At 37.5% G+C, this 16709-nt stretch overlaps 1 protein-coding gene across 4 annotated transcripts in view; it reads right to left on the bottom strand.

Moving 5' to 3' along the window:
• The window catches only part of GPAM (glycerol-3-phosphate acyltransferase, mitochondrial), a 33639-nt gene extending 20708 nt beyond the window's left edge, over positions 1–12931 (bottom strand). The window contains exons 1-10 of one of the 4 annotated variants that reach the window (XM_023206610.2): positions 12845–12905; positions 12288–12347; positions 11954–12051; positions 10827–10957; positions 9613–9735; positions 7179–7252; positions 4821–4934; positions 2917–3063; positions 2190–2286; positions 1406–1542 (exon numbers count right to left, since the gene is read on the bottom strand). In XM_023206610.2, the coding sequence (XP_023062378.1) occupies positions 1406–1542; positions 2190–2286; positions 2917–3063; positions 4821–4934; positions 7179–7252; positions 9613–9735; positions 10827–10928 (794 nt within the window). In that variant the 5' untranslated portion in view covers positions 10929–10957; positions 11954–12051; positions 12288–12347; positions 12845–12905. Of the gene's footprint in view, positions 1–1405; positions 1543–2189; positions 2287–2916; positions 3064–4820; positions 4935–7178; positions 7253–9612; positions 9736–10826; positions 10958–11953; positions 12052–12287; positions 12348–12825 lie in introns of all 4 variants that reach the window. The other 3 variants (XM_023206609.2, XM_023206611.3, XM_023206612.2) reach the window with 3 other exon arrangements.
• Between the last annotated feature and the right edge of the window lie 3778 nt (positions 12932–16709).

Here is a 16709-nt window from a genome sequence, read left to right as displayed (position 1 = left end):
TCTACATTATCCATTAAGCTATGTGAAGGCAAGGACTATATATTTTGTTCTCTCTTGTCTAAAGCATAGCTGGATAAATATCACTGACTGCATGAAAGCACGGCTTCTCTTCAGTTGGTCTGGTTAGCTACAGAACTCCGAAAGCCTATAGAACTCTGAGCCAAGGGATTAAGAAGGAGTTCCTTAGACAGTGATACTGAGGACACAGCACACAAAGGTGACGAATGCCATCTTGTGAAGCTCCACCTACACAACCTGCCAGCCCACTTTCCTTCTAGTCTCTTTCTAAATTCATGCTCCTCTTATCTACTCTCTACCTACAGAGCTGACCTTAGAGATGCTTTGTGCTTTCACGTTTGAAACTTTAATTTCCCAAACCAGCTCAATCAGTTCCTCACCAATTCCTTGTTGGTGATCAGACCTACCATCTACCCAGTTTCCTAGCTGGTAAACACCTGGGAATCTTGCTCCTTCCTCTCCCCCTCTATTGAGACCCCATATGGACTAGCATTGGGTCTTATAAATTCAAGTTACTAAATACTTCTTAAATCTATGCCCTCCTGTCCAAAAACAATACTATACTTTTAATTTAAACCTTCATTATCTTCTGCCTGAACTATCCTAATGGAAGCAGAATTGATTTCATTCTTCCGAATCCAGAATGACCTTTCAAAATACAAATCTGAACGTGTCATTTCTCAAGTATGGGACAAACTCTAATCTCCCAGCTTAGAAATTATTTTGATCTGGCTCTACCTTACGCAGCTACCACCTCCAATCTCTGATCCTTCCTAATGCATCCCATATTCCCACCTTACCCAATTGTCTACCACTTCCCAACCACATCATGCTCCTGTATCTCTCCACATTTGCACATACCATTTCCCCTAAATGGAACACATTGAGGAAAACCCCTAAAATACCTTTCAAAAGGTGAAAACCTCTAAAAGACACCTTTCCCATGATATTGTACTTTTTAAGTGGTTCTAGCTCTACTAAATTATGAGGTCAAAGTAACAGGTATGGTTATCTTTTTTATCACTAACCCTTCTCCCACTTCACTGCCCCCTCCCCCCCACACAACTCCCTACTGCTGAGCCTGGTCTGGTAATTTGCTATCTTGCCCTTCTAACTACCTTTTATCTATTTGATAAATAACGCCCATAAAGTTTAGGTAGCCACAGTTCACCAAGTATCCCACATAAAATATATAAATAATGATGATAGTCTTAATGCATTTTTGTACTCTCCAAATTTTACACAATAAATATGTATCATTTTTATAATAAAAGAAAAAAGGCTAATGTCATCTTTACAATAACATATCGAAAGGTATAATTTAAAAAACAAAAATTCAAAACATAGCCTTTTTAATTCCTTAAATTCCAAAATAAGCTCATCTTACCTGAAGATTGGGATATGGAGATTATTGCCTGAAGCAATGTATGGTGCTTTGATGTTATGGCAGAAGAGAATGAAAGTGAGCAGCAGATAGTCAATATGGGATCTATGAACTGGTAGAAACAGAAGCGGCAAATTCGTCTAGCAAAGGGAAAAATGCCAAATTTAAAATTCAAATGTAAAATTCAATCACACTTTGCAACTGCATATTTGGCTAGAGTCACTCAAACACTGGCTAATCAGTGACTCACTCTTTAAAAACATTTTCCAATAATAGGAACTTCCTTCAATGTAATACTTTTTGAGCTAAAAATAAAAGCAACTACAACAACAGAAATAAGTTGGGGGAAGAAGACCAATCAAGAGTTCCAGTTGACTTATATCCTTTCTGAGAAGCAGCTCTACTGATATAAAAAGAGCACAGGTTTTGGAGTCAGGCTTGGTTTGTTTGAAATCCAGGACAAGTCACTTATTATCTGCCACTTGAGACAACCTATTTATCTATCTGTGTCTCTATTGCTTCATCTACAAAATAGGGATTGTTCTACCAGATTTTCAGGGTTGTTGCAAGGTAACTTACAAAAGGAATCCTGCATATTGCTGATAAGTACTCCTGTATCCCATTTCTCCTCCCCAAATACACAGCTGCTGAAGTTATCACAAAAGAGGGAAATCTTCCAAATGGGTTGAAATACATAACAGTACACAAGAGAATATTTCCACAAGAACTCTAAAATCACTCTACAAATGAGGGGAAAATGGGGTAATTGATTCACAGAAATTCTTGCCTCAGTTGCAGCTTTAACCATCTCAAGTTGACCTTTGTGAATTTGAATGTTCCAAAAGAAGCTGTTGAACAGTTTTAGCAGCACCCACCCAGTCAGTCTGAAACAAAGCACAAACAAATAAACAACATAAATGAACACACATATATTTTTACATGCAAGCATATACAGTTGACTTCTATCTAAATTTATGGACCTACAACCTAAAATTTCTTGTAAATGACTTTGTGTGTGTGTGTGCACACGCATGAATGTGTATCTGAATTGCTGAACTAGAGTTAACTTTATATATATATACTACTTACAAAAGTATCCATTTATTATAGACTACAAATATATTTCACTCTAAAAATATTTTATACTGCAGAAGCAAATGACCAAGGTGAATGAATAGTTAGTGAGCAGAATAATCCCTCGGATGTACACAAACCACTCCTTTTATGACTCGGATATGTGAAAGTTGATTCACAACTAGTCTAGATGAGCAGATGTTAGTAGTAATACATTGGCTGCTATCAATTAACAGAGATGAAGGCACCTTCAAGCCTACCACAGTGCTACTTTGCATGAAAGCTGAAGAAGAATACAAGAAGAGTTTAATTTAATATCAGGATTCATTGAAACATCTTTTGGATAAAGAGAACTATGCTAGGAAAGTTTAATAATTCAGTCTTACTTGCTCAAATCAGCATGGCTGTGATTGAAAGCTTTTTGTCTGGCCTTTTAATACCTGATCATTGCCGGTGAGACAGTGGCAACCATTTCTTGAAGAATCCTTTTAGCTTTCTTTTTCACTTTGTTAACAGCTTTTGATTGCTGCTGGGCAGAACCATCAGGGTTTAATTCAGCAGCCACTTTTGCAATTGCCTCTTGTACTCTGGTGTGAAAATGGAAAAAGAGACAATGTAACTGGTTCTATACTACATTCTGTATTCAGTATTTTCTAAACTGCAGCTGTAAATCACAAAACAAAATATATGTTCTCTTTAAAATGTGGCAACATGAAAGAATAAGCTCAAGCTAGAAGTGCTCTTCCTGGCTATCTACTAAATATTAAGAGTATTATATTCCCAAATCAAAGAATCTCTGAGGAATCTGGAAAGTGGACTTAAGAATTTAATTCAGATTTACTGGGTGAAAACTATGTGCATTTGAATGTTCCCACTGAAGTGTGAGGGACACGAAATTGTACCCTAGTAGAAGAGAGAAAAAGAAAGGTTATCCCTTTAGGCATATAATTCAGAGGTATCCAAAAGTCTACAACCAAATTAAAGTGTGATTTTTCTTTTGAAGACTTGATTTCCTTTTAATTTGTATTCTGCCTCCATTAGTAAAAATATATGTAAAACTCTGAGAGGGACCAAAAAGGGATATAAATATTTACAAAATTTTTCAACTCAAACCAGTAATTTTAAGGCACAGCTCAAGATCAAAAGAGCACAGCACAGAATCATAAGCAGTGAGATAAAAGGAAACATTTAATCCAGTTTTATAAATCTTCCAGCTGACTTAAAGGAGAAAGCATGAGGTTCAACCTCCTTAAACCATTTCTAACATCCCAGTTACTAGTCAAAACATCTGTATGAAACAAACACACTTAAAGGTTTTAACAAGAAAACAGAATATATAATAACCTAAGAGTTTCATATAATTGTGTTTTATCCCAATGGTGTTGATTTTAGACTAGTGAAGTACAGCAAAATTCCACACAGCCCCATAATTCACTAACACAAAAAGACCAATACCACAGGACACTGATGCCCCCCAAGTCTATTCCCTAAAAAGCATTCATTGCATTCTGGCCAGGAATATTTCTACAAGTCATTACCATGACTGATGCACCTCCATTATCAACTACTCACTCATCCATTCGAAAAGTATCTCTTGAGTACGTACTACATGCCAGCATTGTTCAGGCCTTAACAAACATAACTAAGAGTCTACAAATGACACTTGTGAATTCAAAGCAGCCTTTTAAATCTCCTGCTCCCCAAATCCAGGCAGATCTCTAAAACTGGCCACACCAGTGAGGCTAGTACTCTAGAATCGATATGCTAGAGTATGGAAGTTTGGAACACCTTCACCCAAATTCCCATACTCTAGAATATTTATTTCCCCGTTCCACCTGATTTCCAATCAGTCTTTCCTATTGTAAGCAAGCTCCTGTGAGAGCAAAGGCAGTATCTCATTCTGTTAAGATTTCTAGCAATGACTTTCTAGCATAAGAATTTGTACCTAGGTACTCAGTAACTGGCAAAAATATCAAATTCACTTCTCTTTTGGCTATAAAATAGGAAATTCAATGTCTCCAACATTTGTATGACAGAAAACAGAGAATTCTGGAAATATGTGCATCTCTGAACTTCTATTTGCCTTTCATGTTTTAGAAACCCATTTGATTATTAATCCGTAAAACAAGACTGCTATTCCCACATGGCACTGTCACCAAAGCATCTATTGCCTGCCTTTCTTTAGTTTCCTTTGGAGCTTAACATTTAATGTTTGGAAATGTGAACACTTCTTGAGACACAGTCCCAGAGAAACTAAAGGTTACTAAGGAGAATTGCTTCCCCCTCCCACTCCTACCGCCCATCCCTGCCATTTCCCACCTTTACACCTGTGTCCCGCCCTTACCTACTGCTGTTCAGCACATTTTCAGTCACATTGGTGGCAAACATGCCCTTATGCACATCTCGCTCTTGAATAAAAAGAACATAAGAAAGGCGTCTTGCAAGCCATCCCCGGTGTCTGTGAAAATGATTTAGCAGAGAAGTATTAGAGGTAAACCTAAAACAAGTTGCTTAAATCATAAACTAAATTTCCACCCATAAAAACAAAGCCTAATGTCATCTATTTCTGAGATTTAGGGTTCTCCTACAGCAAATTCTCCTTAGTAGTTCAGAATGTTGTGCAGCCAATTTTATTCATGTACTCTCAGCTAAAATTGAAACTTAGAATTTGTGTATTAACGTTTGAATAGTGTTACGGTACTGAATAACCCTAATATGAAAACAAAAGAAATAAGAACATCTGGTTTTATTAATACCATTAAAAAGGCAAAAATGTTTAATGCTATATATAAGCTATATCTATTCTAATAAACCATACAGTTTATAATTATAGCTATGGGCTATAAAAGATAAATTTAGAAGTCTTTTCCTATGATTAAAGGCTAATTTTTTTGTTATTGTTATAGTTTTTGTTTTTTCCTAAGATAATTGCTGACTAATTGAATTGACAAGGCTGATCACTTGAAAGAAGTCAAGCATGATCTAAATATTTGCACTCTGGGCTAACAAAGTCAGAATTTTTCACTTTTTTACCCCTTCACATTTTAAATATACCTGAGGAATAGAACATATTCCTCTCAGTTACAAAGTACTATGAGGTATTTAGATGGGAGGATGGAGAGAGGAGTTTCAGAGTAAGAGTGCTACAAGCTTTCATTATGTAATAATTCGAAACCATTTGTAATGATTATATGATATCGCATTATCAATTCATTAACTCTGAAAAGACCCAGAATGCCCTCAATTAAGAAAAAGTAACTTGAGAGAGAACTGTTTATGAATCACTTATTTCTTCACCTCTCCTTCCTGCCATTCTCTTTTTCTTCCTCCTTTGTCTAAATCTTCCAAAAATTTGGCCCAATATATTAAACATTAATCCTAAACTCTTCCTTCAGCCAACACTTTCAGAAATATTATTGGAATGTACAAAGTCCAAGCTCTCTATGTAATCCCTTTGCAACTGACTGAAAGAATTGTGTGTGCACATGTGCAGGAGTGTGACAGTGACCGAGTGTGTGACTCTGTACGTGAATGTGTAAAAATGTTTTAGGCTTTGCTTCATTTAATACGCAGAAGAACTAAATAGCTGAACATGTAGCTATTTCATGAATAGTTTCATACTGCTTAGTCATCATGGCAAACGCAATTTTCCTTAACTGTCTCTAATTGAGGGCAAGAAACAAACCTCTTGGCTTTATATATAAAATATCTACTTAGATAAGGAAGATTCTATGAGATCCCTTTTCTTAGGATCTTATCATCTTATCAAAAAAATTCAATGGACCAAAGTCTCTCCCCTCTTTTTTAAATTTAAATTTAAATGTAAATTTAAAAGAGGGAGAGAGACCAGCAGCCTGGGAATGATCTGCTCGTCTTCGACTTCAGTTCTATTTTTTAAAGTTTACTATACATGCAAGTATTATCATTCTCGTATTTGATCTAATCATCAAATTATGAGAAGTAATATAAGGGCTTCAAGTAGTTGATTTCTTGCACTAATTTTCATAGAATTTCAAGTATTTCTCATCATCTGAGCCTATCTGCCTGCCTACTCCAGGTATCTATTTTTAGAATTACAAGGACTGCTAGCATTTGGCTACTGATTCTCTTGCCTCACAGACATTCACACAACCTTTCGACCCTCCTTCCTTGTCCCCTGGCCTAGATACAGATAAAACAAAGACCCTTTTCTCTCACCTGGTGCTTACATGCCTATCCCCATATGCCTAGAAATTTTAAGAATTCTAAGTCAAGTCTTGGGTAAATAATAACTCAAACAACATTTGCTCAATATAGAAAATGTCTTCTAACACCCTACAGTTTGGGCAGATTTCAGTAATTTATACTTTTTTAAAAGTATTAAATAGTCATAATAAATCATAAGAGATTCAAACCTACCAGTCTCCTCAGACAAATGTTTCCCACATTTTGGCATACTTCATATGCAAAATCAATATAAGTCAAAGAAGTGACATCTACACTCCCCTGAAAATATTTGTAAGTACACAAGTGGTAACAGTAATAGTTCTCTCTGTGGCTATACTGCTTCCAATTTTCAGATAATGTCTGACTCTTGTGTCAGAAACTCAAATATTCTATTAACTCTCAATAACGCAAAGCAACTCAGCGTAAAGTGTGTTAACTGATTATTATGAAATTTTTCTTTTGAGATGTATTAAAAACACAAGAAATTTATTTTTACCTTGTGTGAGTTTCATTGATATAAATAACATTCCGCAAACCCAAAGACGGGATACTGGGGTTGAAAAATTTGTCCTATATAAAACAAAGTAAATGTAGACATAAACAAACAACTAGATTGATGAAGAGCTCTCATTACAAGTTCTTGATGACTTTAATATCAAGCATAAAAACAGACATTGCCTCAAAAATCTAAGTGAAGAAAAAAGTTTTATTGAAAAGTACTTTTCAGCCTTCAAAGGAAGTCATAAATTCAAAATTAATCTTTAAAATCTTAAAACCAGCCCAGTGCAGTGGCTCACACCTGTAATCCCAGCACTTTGGGAGGCCGAGACAGGCAGATCACCTAAGGTCAGCAGTTTGAGACCAACCTGGCCAACATGGTGAAATTCCATCTCTACTAAAAATATAAAAATTAGCTGGGCGTGGTGGTGGGCACCTGTAATGCCAGCAACTTGGGAGGCTGAGGCAGGATAATTGCTTGAACCTAGGAGACGGAGGTTGCAGTGAGCCATCACAATGCCATTGTACTCCAGCCTGGGTGACAAAGCAAGATTCTGTCTCAAAACAAACAAACAAAAAAAAAACACCTTAAAACCAAAGGAAATAGTACCCCTTCCTGCTTGACTCCTCATCTCCACCCTGAAAGAAGTGAAGCTACAAGAATGTCAGAGATTTCAGGTTTCCCAAAACACAAAGACCATGCTAAGGACCATGCAGTTATTGTTGCTTACTAAATCTCCCAAAAATCCTGACACATAAGAGTTATCACCATTTTCTAGGTGAGAAACTAAGGCTAGCAGAGATTTAGGATTCAATCTTATGTCTTGATCTAAAGAGTATGGTCTTTCTATTACACCCAAATAACTGTCCACTTAATGAGAAATCACATGTCTACTGGGCACCATCTTTACATGTGATCTTGAAAGATAATCCAGAGATTGAGTCTATAGCTTTATCAACATGGGCAAAAAGGTAACTGTTCCACACTCAAATGCTGAAAAAGCACAGTGTTCCCTCAACAAAAAATATAAAAATACTTAAGTGTAATCTCTTTAAAGGAAAGGAAAATAGGATTTCAGAGAAAAGATAGCAAATATCATAAAGTTACCAAAAAAAAAAACATTTTTAAGCAAACTATTTTAAATGATCCTGTCATGGAAGTAATTCAAGACCAAGTTCAACTCCATCAGGTACTATAGTAGGGCAAAAATCAATTGTCTGTTGTACCATCTACCCTTACTCCAAACCATCACCACCACCAAATATAGTCTCTGACTTAAGAACACATTGCAGTTATTGTTTTAAGCATTCAAAATTAGAATTAGACTAGATGTCAGATCTAAAAAGAAAATGACATTCTGTTTAAATCTTGATTTCAAGTGGCCTGTTAATCTGAACTAGCCTTACTCCTAGGCCAGAAATTTCTGTGATCCTTGAATTCTACCAAATTCTTGCAACAAGGTACTTGTGGTTTAAAAGAAACAGTATTTATAACAAGACGTTCTTCAGCAGACCTGAACATTTAACATAAACTGCTTGGGTTCCACACAAATCTCTCCCATGTTAGTAAACCCCTTTACACCAGACTCAGAATTCAACTTTCTGCCAAGCCAACCTTGAGCAGAAAATTCACACAGCACAATTACCTAGCCACACAAGTGCAACCTCTATAAACGGCAGGCACTTAAATGGCAGAATTTCTACATCCTAGTAACTGGATCCCAGAGAGAGTTTAACATCAAGAAATGACTTTTAAAAGGCAATTCTACTGCCTTCGAACACAACCAAATGAAATTCTATGTTCTTGTGCTAACTTGTTCTTCTCTTCAACTACCATCGAAAACATACCTCTCACTCACTCAACTCTTCTCAAAGACTACACTGTAATGCAAAAGATATTGCATGGCTTGTGTTTTTTCACCAAAATACAATCAACAAACCCATATACACTCTCTTAAATCTTCATTCTAACATTTTAGTGACAATCCTTCACTATCACAAAGTCAACAGACACCTTCCATTAGCAAAGGCTCAGAGCAAAGTCACAGCTTTAACTTCTTACTCTGTCCCATTATCTCTTTCTTATCTTGCTAGGATTTTAATGTTAAATGCTAAAGTTCAACAACTAAAAGTTCATGAAGGTTCCCACTAACTCCTTTGAAGACTTAACTGAAAGTAAGATCTACTCTCCCCCTTAAAATCCCACTAAAACCTCAAAAGAACTAGAATGTTACCTGGTATCAATTATGGGACCATAATTGAATAAATGAATGGCAACAAAAAGTGTGTCAACATCTTTACTTGAAATATTTAGTTCATAAACATGGGTCTCTGTTCTGAAAGTGAATTGAGTCCAATAAGACCACCTACTACAAAGCTGGAAATCATATTTTATGCTGAGTATTAAGGTCCATAAGCAGTAAGGTTCTTACCCAGCTCTGGGGAGTGCAGGAGTAACAACATCTTCCAACGAATGGCCTTTTCCGACTCATTAGGCTTTCTTTCCATTTTAAAGTTGCAGATCTGAAGACAGTAGGTCTAAAACCACACTCACCCTGATAAATATTAAGATAAAAAAAAAGTTTATAAATGGCAAGAGAATACTTGTCTACTTGATCTCAAAAACTATTTTGGACAGAAGAAAAACTTCTGGCATATTCAGAGTGATTTTCATTTAAGTACTCCCTCCATGATCAACACTTGGATAAAAGCTTACCACATAAGCAAAAGTTGAGCACCCAAGCATAGTAACAGCTACACACTGAAAGCAGTATTCAAAAATTTAAAAACTAAATTGTAGAAGGTCAAACAGAGTTCTGACAGCAAGATAAATAAATTCAGACTCCTGGATCTCTAGTCTAACAATTAACCTTACCCCATTTTAAATCACACAGTCCCACTACAGAACATGAAGGCCTTACACAGTGAGCAAGTTTTTATAATTTTACTTTAAATTTTTAAAAAAAGGTAAACTTATGTAACATTGCTTTATCTTATCAAGGGAACTTAAAGACCAGAATTTAAATTATAGCTATGCTGTTCAATTAGGGTCAAACCTTGCCCTTCTATTCTAAAAATGCTTAACTTTGAGCTCAGTTGCTCAAATCTCTGTTATACAGATATAACATTCTTAAAATTAAGCAAGAAAAAAAAACCCACTATTTTTTATATAAAGACAATTGAGATAATATTTAAAATATGTCATGTTATACTGAAATAGGAAAAACAATCCAAGAAAATGTATGCCTTTTGGATTGAATTCATACTATACATTCCTATTTTTAATTTTTTAAAGTTTACTTCTATTATAAAATTCATGCTTTTTAAGTATAACTCATGGAAAGTACATACCAAGAGAAAGAAAGAAAAAAAAAATTTCTTACCCGACCCAAAACTACTACATTTTTTTCCTATGCAAAATGATTGTTTCATTTTCTAACATCATCAGTGTACATTAATTTCCTAACCATTTTTTCTTCCCAATATAATGCCATAAAAATTTGTATTAGGCTTCATAAACTTACCAGTTTCTGTGGCTATTAATCTCGATGTGATATTATGTTGCTGCCAGTATGTGCACCTTCACAAACATCACTGAAGTGAACATTTTTAGCCTGAATCCTTTTAACGCTTATCTTAAACTTACCCATTCCTCACTTGTGTGCTTACATCGACCAACACTGTATTCTGATGAATTTGGCAGATAAGAAACATCTATTGTACCAAGGGTCAGTGCAGATTCATCCATGTCACAAAGTGTAATTCCCAAATCATGTGCTACAAAAAATATGTACCACTTAAATTAACAAGGAATCAAAAGAGTAAATACCAGAACTCAAAATTCTGATTTCTACATTACTTTGCTCCATAATGGGATAGCAAATGAACTGATAGACTTCTACCATGTTGAGTCACAAGGTAAAAACTGACTTTGATGTGTTTATATGAACACAGTTAGGCGGCCCTGACTAGAAAAAAAAAAAACAAAAAATCAACATTTGCATTCTAAGACTTCCGGAATATATAAGGATACAACATTGTATCCTTTGTATACACACAAAACAGCTATGAATAGTATCCAAGCAAAATATAGTATCCAAACAAAATAGTTTCCAAACAAAATAGCTATGAATTGTATCCAAACAAAATAGCTATGAACAGTCATTTGCAAGTGAAAATAAGAGCTTATTTTTATTTCGTTTTTGTTAATAATTGAATAGTTCCTGGCAGAATGAAGGCATGTTTATTTAATTAAGGCAATTAGGGCACCCCTTAAGTTCCCCTACTTAAATTGAATTAAGATTTTAATTTTCTTGTGATGTCCTAAAAGAAACATTTTCACTTTTAATACAAAGGTAATACAAAGTTACAAAGCTCTGAAAGAAAAGCACACTATTTTGAAATATCTGATGTATAAGTTTTCATCCTTTTCGATAAGCTTTTTTCCACCCTAAGGAAAAAGGTTCACTAAGAATAAACTCCTAAAATAGATATTAACCAGAAACATAAAAACTTTCAAACATAGTATCTAGCGTTAAATTATTTTTGATTTTGCCTGTTTCTCACCTGGCCTAAAATTATTCCTTTAACATCCTGAAAGGTCATGTCTAGATTAATAGTGTTCCTTTGGAAGGCATAGTCCAATCTCTTTACAATCCCCACATGGGTTTGCTCCAGTCACTGCTATTCTTGGCATAACCACCTATGTCCTTAACAATTTAACATAAGTACAATCTAACATAACAGGCTAGGGGAGAGAATAAATCAATGCACCTGGGATGAAAGTTCTTCTGTTTCATAACATAAAACTTCAGGACTCAGCTATCAGTTTCGGGTGCAGAATATCCATACAACAGGGGAGCCGCTGCTGCCTGAGAAAACGAAGTGAAGAAGGGATGAGGAGAGGACAAAGAGGCTCGCTTGTGCCAATAGGAGGTCCACGTTTTGCACTTCCTCCCTCCCCACAGTTCGCTCAAGGTCAAGGAGTAATAAAGAAGCAATATCCCAGAGGCACCAGCCAGCATGCGCTGAGGGAAGCTGACTGGAGGATCTGAAAAGGACAGAGGCTGGAAGACAAGCTCTGAGGTTTAAATCTTCCACTGCTTACCATCTGTGTGACTGTTTTATTACCATAAGCTGGTTAACTTCTATGCCTTGGTTTTCCCATCTGGAAAATGGGCAGAATGATAGCTCTTACCTCCTGGGTTGCTGAGAGGACTGAATAATATAAACAAAGGGTCTAAAACAGTGTGTAACACACAGTGAGCGCTCAGTCCAATCAATGGTGACGCTGTCATTATCTCCAGCATACCGGCTGCTTTCAGAGCACCCCTTGCTGCCTCAATGTCCCCCAGGGACCCAGGCGGGCTGGCTGGCGGCGCCTCCGCGCGTGCAGATGCTTAGGGGACTGAGTCCGTAAGGACTCCTTCCAACCCAGGGGAACCCATGCCCCAGTCTGGTCCCCCTAGGAGAGATGAATCCTGCCCCCACCCCTGCACGAGCCCGACCCATTTCTCAGGGAGAAGCCCGGAGCTCGGGGGTCGGGGAAAAGGGGACACGACTGCCCCAGCAACTTGCAGGAGTCGCACCAGCTCCACGCACTTGTCCCAGCGCTCCCGGCCAGAGCAGCCTCCCGCAGCCCACACCTGCCCTCGCAGTTCGCACCCTAGCAGCTCCGGCTTCGGCCGCTGCAGCAGCCGGCACTTCAAGTCCCGGCCAATGCCTGCTGCAATGGTGCACCATGATGACGCAACCGGCGCGTGGAATTGACGCAGGCCACCGGCGAGCCAGCGCCGGGGGCGGGGCCGGCCTGCGGGTCTCGGGGAGCGTTCGTGGATCCGAGGGTGAAATGTGTGTACTCGACTGTGCGTGCCTGTATGTGGCTAAAGATAGTGTGTGAGCGCCTGGACAGATGGTTACACTGCCTAGGCCATGCGTGTGTGAGTGTGTGTGGGTACCTCATTCTGCTTTGTGTGAATTCAGCTTATCTGGGAGCTTGTCCCTCTTCCAGGCTCTGTTGGGAATGTGCGCGTGGGCTATCAGGTTATGTGTGGTCTGAATTTTTATGAGATCTGTAAGACTATGTAGGATTTATTACGAATGGGAGAGGCAGGGATTGCAAATGGCCATGCTGTGTAATTTCTACAAAAGTGGCTGAGTGCCTTTTCCTTTAAGGAGGAGAATGAGATACGTAAAGAAGCAAATAAGGTTTGTAGGATAAAAAGCCTGAGTTAGGAGAAATAAGGACTTTTTTTCCCCTTTGGACTATATATTGTACACCATGGTGAATATAGTAAATAATGTATTATACAATTCAAAATCGCTAAGAGTACATTTCAAAAGTTCTCACCACGAAAACAGGAGTATCTGAGGTGGATATGTCAATTAGCTTGATTCAGTTATTCCACATTGTATGCTTAAGTCATAACATTGATTTGTACCCCCTAAATATATGCAACTATTTAGTTAATTTAAAATATAATTTTTAAAAAATGACTTGAAGGGGTCTGAGTTGAAGTTGGCCTACCTTTAGCCCTTGGAACAAAATAACACTGACCATGAAGTTCTTTCACAATACTTGTCATGCCATTGACAAGGCCAATGATTATCAAAAGCATTAACTATTTAGAAGGAAAAATAACCTTTTTTATCCGGGGGTGGTGGTGGCACACACCTATAGTCCCAGCTGCTCAAGAGGCTGAGGTGGGAGGATTGCTGGAGCCTGGTAGGCAGGGGGTTGCAGTGAGCCAAAATTACACCACTGCACTCCAGCCTGGGCAACAACGAGACCTGTCTCGAAATATATTTATAATGAATAAACTTTTACATGCACTCAAGCAACAAACATTAAGTATGAACTAGGATCTGGGAATACAAAGATGATTAAGGCATATGCCCTTCCTTCAAGCCTCTGCCGCCAGTCCTTGTCCCTCCTGCACTCACTAATCCTAATCCCCTATTCAATACACATCTTCGTGCATATCCACCTGGAAAAAAATCATCTACAGCCCCCCATAGGACAAATGCCTGAGCCTGGAACATAATAAGGCCTCCACAGAGAGGCCTCTGCTATTCCCTCTTCTCCAGCAGAAGTTTTTTACTTCCTCTCTGGTTGTTCTTAGACAAGCCATGGGCACTCATCCTCTTAATTCTGCTTATACAGTTCTCCCTGAAACTCCACAGTTCCTTCCTGAACTAGTTCTTCAAGCCTTCCCTAATCTCTCCAGCCCTCAATAACCACACTCTCCTGTGACATCTCAAATATGTACTACAATACCATACCTTGGATCTTTCTCAATTTCTGTCAAGTCTTCTGGAAGATTACAAACACATTATGTCAGTGACTTGCCTCAGTCTCTTAGTTAACACCAAAGTCTCTTGTTGTATAGTAAGCCCTCAGTACTTATTGGGGCTAAGGAACAATTGAAAAAAAAAATCCTTCTCTTGAATTTTTCATGCCTCTGTGTATAAATCTTGAACTTTCTTATGCCTCTGTGTGTAAATCCACCCCAAAATGCAAATGTTCTCCTCTTTTGAAACAATCAAAAACAATAGGAGTTTATATTCATATTTTTTAAAAGATTTTGAGCTTCTTAAGGTCAAAGACCCTGTCTTTATTCAACCCACACACATAATCTTAGCAATAAGCACACACTTAAATACTCAAGCACTTTATGCTAACTAGAGAAAGCTGCATTTTAATCCCAAAACATTATGAAATTTTGTATACAGGTTATTGGCCCATGACAAGGAAAAAAAAGAAAGAGGGGAGAAAATAGGGGAAAGTATTAGGGTTTGAAGTAACTACTAAAGAGAAAGTAACAACAAATTCACTAGAGAGAATACCACAGGAGTTTTAAAATGTAAGCCAAAAGGAAAAATGGATCATCTTACATAAAATTTATTTATAGGCAACTCTTCGGTAATGCCTGTTTGTTGCACAGTTGTTACTGAGGAGCTGAGGTACATTGCAATGTCAGGTGTTTCATGTTACTTAACAATTGTTTTGGAAACAGGTGACACCCTTGGCAATCTTTTATGAAGAGAGCCACAGTAACTTATAGCAATCCAGTCTAGCCAGCTAAGATGGAGCAACAGGACTGAATTTACTCTCTTGCCTAAAACAACTAAAAACAAAAACAAGCAGGCATTTATAAGACAATGACTTTTAAACATTGTGCTGGACAGTGGTCCTTGAGGGGGGAAAACAAATGAGGTGGCCCTATAATTGCCTTGATTTACTAACTAGAGGGAGCAGTAAAAAAGAGCTAGGCATACTCCCTGAGTTGAGGAGATAGAACTGGGAGAGGAGGGAAGCCAAAGCAGCTGGAACTGGGAGTTGTACATCAGCAAGGAGAAAGCTACACAGAGAAAGAAGGAGCTGTGGAGATCTACAACAGATCTCACTCCAGTCTTCTGCTTATTAGAGCATGTGTGTGAGGAAGCTACCTAAGGGCAGGAAATAATCATGTATAAACAAAAGAGAAAGCAAGTACTAAAGCTTGCACAGGGTAGGAAATTAATTCTGCTCCCACAAGGCAGAGTAGAAAGGTACCCAGCTGAACCTAAGGACCAGAAATAGTGCCTGATCCTGGCACCCAGACTGGCAAACCTCATAATTCACAATTCAAATGGTTTTGCTTCAGTAGTGGGGCAAAAGTAGCCCTAATGTAAAAGCTACTCTGATTCTATCTAAGAAATCTTAAAAGCCAGCCACCAAAGGATTAAGCTGTTTTTAAGAACAAAGTGTCCAAGAGCAAAGCAGAAGAATATTTACAGGAAATTAAAAATAACCAACACCTAACAAGGTAAAATTTGCAACATCTGGAATCCAATCAGAATTATCAGGCATGCAAAAAGAAGCAGGAAAGTAATGAGAAAAAAAAATCAATGAATTGAAAGCATCCCAGAAATGACAGATAAAATAAGAGAATAAGGACATTAAGAAAGTAATTATGACTGTACTCAATGTGTTCAACAAGTAGAAAAAATAGACTGAGCCTGGGAAGTAGAGATGTGAAAAATCTTTAAAAAAAAAAAAAAAAGACATATCTAGGAGATAATAAAACCACTATCCGAGATTTTTAACACGTAACACACACACACACATACACACACAGGATTAATAGGTTAGACATTACTAAAAAAGAAACAGTAAAAAACTTGACGGGAGGCTAAGGCAGAAGAATGGCGTGAACCCAGGAGGTGGAGCTTGCTGTGGGCCGAGATCCTGCCACTGCACTCCAGCCTGGGAGACAGAGCGAAACACCGTCTCAAAAAATAAATAAATAAATAAATAAATAAATAAATAAATAAATAAATATAAATAAACAGACAAACTTGAAAGTATTGTGATAGAAACTATCCAAAATGAAACACTGAAGGAAGAAAAATACTGAAAGTAAAAGAGTATCAGTGAGCCTAGTACACATGCAATTGTAGTCCCTGAAGAAAATGAGAAATATGAGGTAAGAATAGATTAGGGAGGACAGAAAAAAGTATTTGAAGGAATAATTGATGAAACCTTTCC

Source organism: Piliocolobus tephrosceles, chromosome 9 (genome assembly GCF_002776525.5).
Source record: "Piliocolobus tephrosceles isolate RC106 chromosome 9, ASM277652v3, whole genome shotgun sequence".
Taxonomy (NCBI): Eukaryota; Metazoa; Chordata; class Mammalia; order Primates; family Cercopithecidae; genus Piliocolobus; species Piliocolobus tephrosceles.
Note: the sequence above shows the minus strand (reverse complement) of the source record. Positions and strands in the feature narration are given on the sequence as shown.